At 42.6% G+C, this 10,706-nt stretch overlaps 1 protein-coding gene across 2 annotated transcripts in view; it reads right to left on the minus strand.

Moving 5' to 3' along the window:
* The window catches only part of LOC115197708 (disintegrin and metalloproteinase domain-containing protein 10-like), a 47,842-nt gene extending 44,815 nt beyond the window's left edge, over window positions 1-3,027 (minus strand). The window contains exon 1 of one of the 2 annotated variants that reach the window (XM_029759483.1): window positions 2,941-3,027. Coding sequence is in view for 1 of the 2 variants with exons in the window: in XM_029759482.1 (XP_029615342.1) it covers window positions 2,823-2,889 (67 nt within the window). In the remaining variant the exon portion in view is untranslated. Of the gene's footprint in view, window positions 1-2,822 lie in introns of both variants that reach the window. The other variant, XM_029759482.1, reaches the window with a different exon arrangement.
* Between the last annotated feature and the right edge of the window lie 7,679 nt (window positions 3,028-10,706).

Raw genomic sequence — 10,706 nt, forward strand, 5'->3', positions numbered from 1 at the left:
AGGCCTGGCTTGGCAAAACAGTCACAGCAATCTCACTCTCAACCCTAGAAATAAAACCACCCGGAACACATAATAAGGCTTTAACATAAGGCCTAATGGATTAGAACTGAATTAGTATCACTCAGAACTGGCTTCAAACACTACTTGAAATCATTCCAAATACTTTATCTGTGCTTGGTTGAGATTGCTTGCCTTAATGGACCAATAGAATAGTCTCAAAACGGCAAACATTGTCCACCTCAGGCAAGCTAGAGCAACACAAAGTATTTGAAATCATTAAAACTAGTATTTCAACTCAGGTCTGATATCACTAACAGGAACAGGTGTTGAATCCCGTGCCTGCTCCCAGCTACTGTACTATCCGTTTCAGCTCATGATTTCATTCAGGTAGGTAGGCTAAATACTAAACTATCATTCAGGTAGGTAGGCTAAATACTAAACTAAAACGTATCGTTCCTGTATCGTATCAGAGCCCATGTATATCTATACATGTATCGAATCATCTTGAAAAGGGAAAGATGCACATCCCTTCTAGTTTTAATTAGCACAGGTGGTCGCCTCTTGTTTTCTGTAAACAGGCACTGTAACATGGAGATATGGCAGTGTGAGAACATCTTCCCTATATAAATTGTGTAGTTTTTTTCCCCCGAAAATTATTTCTCGCTGATATGAAAGATATGCGCCTTGTGTTTCCAAACGATGCGTGTTCACACTGAGCTTTGGGGATCTGAACCAAAGCCCCCCCCCCCCCCCAAGGGAAGGAGATACCTTCATCAATAACATTTGACTCTAAAAGGTAATTGGCCTCTATGAATTGGTTTTAGCCCTAGATCATGACTCTCAGTTCCACTAAATCACATACAAGAGTCTCTGGACGAAAGGCGTGTTCTGTGCGAGGAGTTTTGTTAAGAGCCACACGGTAAAGTTTGGGAAGCATAAGGTTTGTTTAATCTTTCATATCAGCGAGAAATAATTTTCGAAAAAAAAAAAAAAAAGGTGACATTGATACACACCTTTATAAGGTTAGTGTTCCCACACGGTCATATCTCCATATTACAACAGGTGTTTACGGAACAGACAGAAGGACCACAGACAGACCACCTTTACTAATGAGCTATCTAGCATGCTCTGAACACCTGGATGTAATGGAAGAAGGCTCACAGAAAACATGTTGTCACTGTAAAAAAAAAAAATACTGTCGGATGAAACTGTGATAAAGCCTGTTAAAACAGTGTAAAGCAGTGGAGGCTGGTGGGAGGTGCTATAGGAGGACGGGGGTCATTGTAAATGGCTGGAGTGGAATTAAAGGAATAAGTCAAACGTGGTTTCCATATGTTTGATACCGTGTTCCATATGAGCCCATCTTCCTATCGCTCATCCCACCTGCCGCCACTGGTGAACAGTACATTTTGCATTATATGAAATTAAAAAGGGTTTCATGTATCCAGAACTGTATCGTTATTTAGAATCAATTCAAGTTTAGATTGAGTGGGTGTTTTGGCTGCCAGCGCCAGTCTACCTCCGAAGATATCAAATAAAATTGCTAGGACCTTAAAGGGGTAAAGAAAGGTAGGCTCATTAAGAATGCATCTCGGGCTATAATTTAGGTAGTACTACGTGAACCATGAAACACAACATTCAATCAAAGCTGTTAAATCACTTCTTAGAGCAATTAGTCCATGGAGGGGATTTCTAACTGATGGAAGGATGATGCAGTGGGTGCAGCAGCGGCATGTGAACAAGAACGAAAGCTCATTGAAAACATACAGTGAGTTGCCTCTATAGATTTCTTGATCAGAACTTGTCAATGAAAATCAGGAAATTGTTGCATTCACATGAATACTATTGTATCTTTCTACTGTATCCATCGTATAGTTAAAAACATATTGTTAGGTAATGTTACATTGTTACTTGAATCTGCAGATTTTTGTTGTACTTTTATTTAACTAGGCAAGTCAGTTAAAGAACAAATTCTTATTTTACAATGACGGCCTAGGAACATTGAGTTAACTGCCTTGTTCCGGGGGCAGAATGACAGATGTGTACCTTGTCAGCTCAGGGATTCGACCCAGCAACCTTTCAGTTACTAGTCCAACGCTCTAACCACTAGGCTACCTGATCCCCTAGGATGTTAGCTACCACATAGTTAGCTAGTAATAATTAAGTTAACAAAGATAAAATATGTTCTCTCTAGAGATCCATTGACTTTGGGCCAACAAATGCAAAAATTACAAGATGTCAACAGGCATATCTAGCTAGGTACGTTAATTATCAAGCAAATATGGCTAGCTAGCTAAGTGTTGCTGCTAAACTGATGCTAAATTAGCTGGATAACTAGCTAATGTTGACAGAAAGTGGGACAACCCATAATTGCAAATTAGTATTGACGTGGTGCATAAACAATATTGACCGAAAGTACTCGATAATATTGCAAGAAAAATCAGATGTCCCAAATCGCGTTGGTCGTTCGTGTCAAATGACAACAGAATCCTTCTTTATATCCTCATAACAATGGCACCTCGGCGAGCTAGCTAGCGTTAGCCTTCACATAACCATCATGGGAAATCATCGTTTTAAAAGAAAACTAGCCTTTGCCAAGCTTAAAATAAAATATATTTCAACAACTATATAGCTTTGTGATTTGTCAAAAGGATAAACGACATCTTCACAACGATCAGGCCTTGGTCCGCTATGTTAGCTTTCTTAGCTAGCCTAGCCTGCTAGCCATTCGCTCGAATGTTGCCTTGGATACTCTTCCCTTCTGGGATGTAGCCCGTTATTCCTTCTTCTCTACAGAATACATACAAAATGCTCCCACTCACCTTGGCTGTCATTTATTAAGTAGATGAAACAGAGGAATTTGACGAGAATCATATCTGCTAAGTCCATTGTTCGAGCATTGATACCGTGTACTCTTTTATTGTCCTACTTTAGACTCACTCTGTGACAATGTTTATCGCAGCTTCCTCTCTTCCTCCTCTTCCTCGCCTCCCGCCTCTCTCTCTCTCTCTCTCTCTCTCTCTCTCTCTCTCTGGTTCACGCCCTGACGTCAGACGCAGACCTAGGGATGAAGAGTCTCTCTTCCCCATCGTCATGGAGTGATATATTGTAGTAGATAGTGTATTAGGTAAGGTTTCAAAAAGTATGATGTAAGTACATAATGCGATGTTCAGAGAATTAATTCTACTCATTGCTGACTTAAATAGGTCAAAAAGCCTCTCTTTTTTCCCCCGGGATCATCAGACACTAACAAAGTTCAAATACTTTTCACATTCAACCAAAGTTAGAAGAGTTTTTTTTATTTTATTTACATATTGGACGCAGTTATAGTATAAAATCCAGTCATTAAAGCTCATTGGTGGTGGGGCTGCACTTCCAGGATTACAGCTGTGCCCTCCATACCATATGTGAATTGATTGCCCCCCCTCTATCTTCTGAGCTCGTGCTACTAGGTGACCTAAACTGAGACATGCTTAACACCCAGGCCATCCTACAATCTAAGCTTGATGCCCTCAATCTCACACAAATGATCAATGAACCTACCAGGTACAACCCCAACTCCGTAAACACGGGCACCCTCATAGATATCATCCTACCCCAGTATTTCTACTTTGCACACTCATCTACTGTCAAATCTACCATTCCAGTGTTTTTAATTGCTATATTGCATTTACTTCGCCACCATGGCCTATTTATTGCCTTTACCTCATTTGCTCACATTGTATATAGACTTATTTTCTACTGTATAATTGACTGTATGTTTGTTTTACTCCATGTGTAACTCTGTGTTTGTCACAACATCCACAGAAGGGGGCGCCTCTCCTCGGTCGAGCGGCGCTCGGCGGTCGTCGTCGCCGGCCTACTAGCTGCCACCGATCTGTGTTTCAGTGTCTATTAGTTATGTCTGTTTTTGTTTGCACCTGTTTTGTGTTTGTCATTAGTGGGGGGGTTATTTAGTTTGTCTGTGTGTAACCGATGTGAAATGGCTAGTTAGTTAGCGGTGGTGCGCGCTAATATAGCGTTTCAATCAGTGACGTCACTCGCTCTGAGACTTGAAGTAGGGTTTCCCCTTGCGTTGCAAGGGCCGTGGCTTTTGTGGCGCGATGGGTAACGATGCTTCGTGTGTGTCAGTTGTTGATGTGTGCAAGGGTCACTGGTTCGAGCCCAGGTTGGGGCGAAGAGAGGGACGGAACCTACACTGTTACATGTGTTTAGCGGGGGGGGGGTTATTTAGTCTGTCTGTGTTTAGCTAGGATTTGTGCGGGATTGTTCGTTGTTACGTGTGGTGTTACGTTGATTGTCTAGGCATTAGGGTTGTCGGGCTGTGCCCCGTCTGCCTTTTGCGCGGAGCTTCTTTTAGTCATTCTTTCTGACTGTTATGCTCCCAGCTGTATATGAATCTTGCCCGTGGACTTATTAAATTAAGTTTGTTCTCACGGACCTCCGTCTCCTGCGCTTGACTCACTCCTTAAACTGTTCATTCCGATCGTGACAGTGTTGTTATATGTGCCAAACTGCTTTGCTTTATCTTGGCCAGGTCGCAGTTGTAAATGAGAACTTGTTCTCAACTTGCCTACCTGGTTATATAAAGGTGAAATAAAATAAATAAATAAATAAAAAAGATGTCATCCTAACTAACTCGCCCTCCAAATACACCTCTGCTGTTTTCAATCAAGATCTCAGCAATCACTGCCTTATTGCCTGCATCCGTAATGGGTCTGCGACCAAATGACCACCCCTCATCACTGTCAAACACTCCCTAAAACACTTCTGCGAGCAGGTCTTTCTAATCGACCTGGCCACGGTATCCTGGAATGACATTGACCTCATCCCGTCAGTAGATGATGCCTGGCTGTTCTTTAAAAGTGCCTTCCTGTCCATATTAAATAAGCATGCCCCACTCAAAAAATGTAGAACTAGGAATAGATATAGTCCTTGGTTCACTCCAGACCTGTCTGCCCTTGACCAGCACAAAAACTTCCTGTGGCGTTCTGCATTAGCTTCGAATAGCCCCCGTGATATGCAACTTTTCAGGAAAGTTAGGAACAAATATACACAGGCAGTTAGAAAGCTAAGGCTAGCTTTTTCAAACAGAAATTTGCATCCTGTAGTACTAACTCAAAAAAGTTCTGGGACACTGTAAAGTCCATGGAGAATAAGAGCACCTCCCAGTTGCCCACTGCTCTGAGGCTAGGAAACACTGTTACCACCGATATATCCACTATAATTGAGAATTTCAATAAGCATTTCTCTACGGCTGGCCATGCTTTCCACCTGGCTACCCCTACCCCGGTCAACTACCCGGCACCCTCCACAGCAACCCGCCAAAGCCCCCACCATTTCTCCTTCACCCAAATCCAGATAGCTGATGTTCTGAAAGAGCTGCAAAATCTGGACCCATACAAATCAGCCGGGCTAGACAATCTGGACCCTCTCTTTCTAAAATTATCTGCCGAAATTGTTGCAACCCCTATTACTAGCCTGTTCAACCTCTCTTTCGTATCGTCTGAGATTCCCAAAGATTGGAAAGCTGCCGTGATCATCCCCCTCTTCAAAGGGGGTGACACTCTAGACCCAAACTGCTACAGACCTATATCTATCCTACTCTGTCTTTCTAAGGTCTTCGAAAGCCAAGGTAACAAACAGAGTACCGACCATTTCGAATCCCACCGTACCTTCTCCACTATGCAATCTGGTTTCAGAGCTGGTCATGGGTGCACCTCAGCCATACTCAAGGTCCTAAACGACATCATAACCGGCATCGATAAGAGACATTACTGTGCAGCTGTATTCATCGACCTGGCCAAGGCTTTCGACTCTGTCAATCACTACATTCTTGTGGCAGACTCGACAGCCTTGGTTTCTCAAATGATTGCCTCGCCTGGTTTACCAACTACTTCTCTGATAGAGTTCAGTGTGTCAAATCGGAGGGCCTGTTGTCCGGACCTCTGGCAGTCTCTATGGGTGTGCCACAGGGTTCAGTTCTCGGGCTGACTTTCTTCTCTGTATACATCAATGATGTTGCTCTTGCTGCTGGTAATTCTCTGATCCACCTCTATGTAGACGACACCATTCTGTATACTTCTGGCCCCTCTTTGGACACTGTGTTAACTAACCTCCAGACGAGCTTCAATGCCATACAACTCTCCTTCTGTGGCCTCCAACTGCTCTTAAACGCAAGTAAAACTAAATGCATGCTATTCAATCGATCACTGCCCGCACCTGCTCGCCCATCCAGCATCACTACTCTGGACGGCTCGGACTTAGAATACGTGGACAACTACAAATACCTGGGTGTCTGGTTAGACTGTAAACTCTCCTTCCAGACACACATTAAGCATCTCCAATCCAAAATTAAATCTAGAATCGGCTTCCTATATCGCAACAAAGCATCCTTCACTCATGCTGCCAAACATACCCTCGTAAAACTGACCATCCTACCAATCCTCGACTTTGGTGATGTCATCTATAAAATAGTCTCCAACACTCTACTCAACAAACTGGATGCAGTCTATCACAGTGCCATCCGTTTTGTCACCAAAGCCCCTTACACTACCCACCATTGCGACCTGTATGCTCTCGTTGGTTGGCCCTCACTTCATACTCGTCGCCAAACCCACTGGCTCCAGGTTACCTACAAGTCTCTGCTAGGTAAAGCCCCGCCTTATCTCAGCTCACTGGTCACCATAGCAGCACCCACTCGTAGCACGCGCTCCAGCAGGTATATCTCACTGGTCACCCCCAAAGCCAATTCTTCCTTTGGTCATCTTTCCTTCCAGTTCTCTGCTGCCAATGACTGGAACGAACTGCAAAAATCTCTGAAGCTGGAGACTCATGACTCCCTCACTAGCTTTAAGCACCAGCTGTCAGAGCAGCTCACAGATCACTGCACCTGTACATAGCCCATCTGTAAACAGCCCATCTATCTACCTACCTCATCCCCATACTGTATTTATTTATTTATCTTGCTCCTTTGCACTCCAGTATCTCTACTTGCACATTCATCTTCTGCACATCTACTGTTCCAGTGTTTAATTGCTATATTGTAATTACTTCGCCACCATGGCCTATTTATTGCCTTAACTTACCTCATTTTCACTCACTGTATATAGACTTTTTGTTTTCTTTTGATCTACTGTATTATTGACTGTATGTTTTGTTTGTTCCATGTGTGTTGTTGTGTGTCGAATTGCTATGCTTTATCTTTGCCAGGTCGCAGTTGCAAATGAGAACTTGTTCTCAACTGGCCTAGCTGGTTAAATAAAGGTGAAATAAAATAAATAAAATAAACAAGCTAGCTAGCTAGTTACCTTGGTGGTTTCTCGGGCGATCTGATGTTGTAACTTGTCATTCTCATCTTAAAAGACTGTCTCTGCAGAATACAAATAAGTAAATATATATACACTGAGTAAACAAAACATTAGGATCCTCAATTCCGTGCGCCACTGCTAAATTAATATAGGGGAAACACTAAGTTCATCATGTTTTATTTTTCTTCTCTCCCGGTCTGTCCTAGAACAAACTCTAAAGTGCTAACTGTTTAAAGTCAATTTCATTAAATTGTGGCCCTGAGTGTGTACTTCAGTGAGACGGTCAAAGATCAAGGCAGGTGTTTGCCAAGCTCATCAGTCCTATTCGAGCCTCGATGGCAGTCTACGTCAGCTCCCAGTCTCTGCAGCTCGTCTGGCCACCAGGCTAGTCCAGTAAAGCTCAGCTCAGTAGTGTAAATGGTACAAATGGATGCATGATCACACAGTACAGCTCAGCGCAGCTCAGTTCAGTAGTGTTAAAAGGGTCTTTTTATTCCAGCCGAGCCCCTCTGGCCCCGGTCACCGCCACGTGACACACCTTTAAACCGACCCCTAGTTTATCCAGCCAGATCGCTAGGGCCCTTCACCTCTACCAACTGAAATAATAGAATAGAATAGTATTTCTGCTGCTTCTGAGACAGCCTGTCGCTAAGTTTTGTTAGACTTTAGAGCGGCTTTTGACATAATCGATCAAAGTCTGCTGCTGGAAAAACGTATGTGTTATGGGTTTACACCCCTTGCTATAATGTGGATAAAGAGTTACCTGTCTAATAGAACACAGAGGGTGTTCTTTAATGGAAGCCTTTCCAACAAAATCCAGGTAGAATCAGGAATTCCCCAGGGCAGCTGTCTAGGCCCCTTACTTTTTTCAATCTTTACTACCGACATGCTTTGAGGAAAGCCAGTGTGTCTATGTATGTCGATGACGCAACACTATATATATACATATACGCTATACAGGGGCGGCAGGTAGCCTAGTGGTGTGAGCGTTGGACTAGCAACCGGAAGGTTGCACAGATTGAATCCCCGAGCTGACAAGGTAAAAATCTGTCGTTCTGCACCTGAACAAGGCAGTTACTGGACTGTTCCTAGGCTGTCATTGAAAATAAGAATTTGTTCTTAACTGACTTGCCTAGTTAAATAAAGGTAAAATATATAGATAAACATGTCAGCTACTACAATGACTGCAACACTTAACAAAGAGCTGCATTTAGTTGGCAAATATAGTCCTAAATATTTCTAAAAGCATTGTATTTGGGACAAATCATTCACTAAATCTTGTAATGAATAATGTGGAAATTGAGTTGAGGAGACTAAACTGCTTGGAGTAACCTGTCATGGTCAAAACATACTGATACAACAGTAGCTAAAATAGAGTCTGTCTATAATAAAGTGCTACTCTACTTTCTTAACAGCACAATCAACAAGGCAGGTCCTACAGACCCTCGTTTTGTCACACCTGGACAAAGGTGTCGTGTGGTCAGGTTCCACAAAAAGGGACTTAGGAAAATTGCAATTGGCTCAGAACAGGGCAGCACGGCTGGCCCTTGGATGTACACAGAGAGCTAACATTAATAATATGCATGTCAATCTCTCCTGGTTCAAAGTGGAGGAGAGATTGACTTCATCACTACTTGTATTTATGAGGGGTATTGACATGTTGAATGCACCGAGCTGTCTGTCTAAACTACTGGCACACAGCTCGGACACCCATACATACACCATAAGACATGCCACCAGAGGTCTCTTCACAGTCCCCAAGTCCAGAACAGACTATGGGAGGCGCATAGTGCTACATAGAGCCATGACTACATGGAACTCTATTCCATATCAAGTAACTGATGCAAGCAGTAAAATTAGATTTAAAGAAACGGATTAAAAAATATACCTTATGGAACAGCGGGTACTGTGAAGCTACACAAACATAGACACATGCATACACACACACAATAACGTATGCACTATCCACACACATACACATGGATTTTGTACTGTGGATATGTGGTAGTGGTGGAGTAGAGGCCTGAGGGCAAACAGTGTGTTGTGAAATCTGTGAATGTATTGTAATGTTTTTAAAAATAGTATAAACTGCCTTAATTTTGCAAGACCCCAGGAAGAGTAGCTGCGGCCAATGGGGATCCATAATAAATACAAATACACAGTGTTCCATTGGAAATGAATGTACTTCTGGTGTACCAAAATGCAATAACACTGTCGGTGTGATCGAGGCTTAATGCACTGAAGCGTGGAAATTCATTTGCCTCCGTGCCTAAGAAAAGTTGTGTCAGTCAGGGTCTAACAATGTTGCTGAGGAAAAAAAATGAGATAAGTGATGCTTTTAATTTTAAAAAAATGATCTCTGCAGGCCTTTTATTTGAAATAAATGGTGGTTTAATTGACCCTGGTAAAAATCAATCGACTGCTGTTCCCTCTACCAAATCAAATCGAATGTTATTGGTCACATACACATATTTAGCAGATGTTATTGCGTGTAGCGAAATGCTTGTGTTCCCAGCTCCGACAGTGCAGTAATATCTAACAGCGCAGTACTATTCTCTGCCACGGCGTTTCAACTGTTGTGCTGTTGTCAGTGTTGTTTTCACGTTTTGTCTTAGAAAAAACAGGTGCTGATACTAAACAGGTGCTGTCGCTCTCTAGACAGTAACTTGCTAAAATGTATGTCCACCACTAATATGTAACGTGAGAGAATCAAATCAGTTACAGTTCCCACCTCCTACTCAGACATATTTCTGTACTGTGTGACAAGTGAAGAGAAATTTACTTGATGAACATTGTCATAAATACATTAGTACCAGATATTCTTTAGAGCAATGTCACGGTGACATCATAAAGGTATAATTCCTTTAAATAGTATAGCTCATCCACTTACATTTATAGTCACTCTTATCCAGAGCGACTTACAGTAGTGAATGCATACATTTCATACGATTTTTTTTTCTTCGCACTGGCCCCCCGTGGGAATCGAACCCACAACCCTGGCGTTGCAAACACCATGCTCTACCAACTGAGCTACAGGGAAGGTAACAGGACCCCTCACTTACTAGTGATTATTATTATTATTTGACCCTGCTGGTCATTTATGAACATTTGAACATCTTGGCCATGTGCTGTTATAATCTCCACCCGGCACAGCCAGAAGAGGACTGGCCACCCCTCATAGCCTGGTTCCTCTCTAGGTTTCTTCCTAGGTTCTGGCCTTTCTAGGGAGTTTTTCCTAGCCACTGTGCTTCTACACCTGCATTGCTTGCTGTTTGGGGTTTTAGGCTGGGTTTCTGTACAGCACTTTGAGATATCAACTGATGTAAGAAGGGCTATATAAATACATTTGATTTGATTTGATTTGATACTAGTGTCGCCAGTGTCGTTCACCACCAA

Source organism: Salmo trutta, chromosome 7, assembly GCF_901001165.1.
Source record: "Salmo trutta chromosome 7, fSalTru1.1, whole genome shotgun sequence".
Taxonomy (NCBI): domain Eukaryota; kingdom Metazoa; phylum Chordata; class Actinopteri; order Salmoniformes; family Salmonidae; genus Salmo; species Salmo trutta.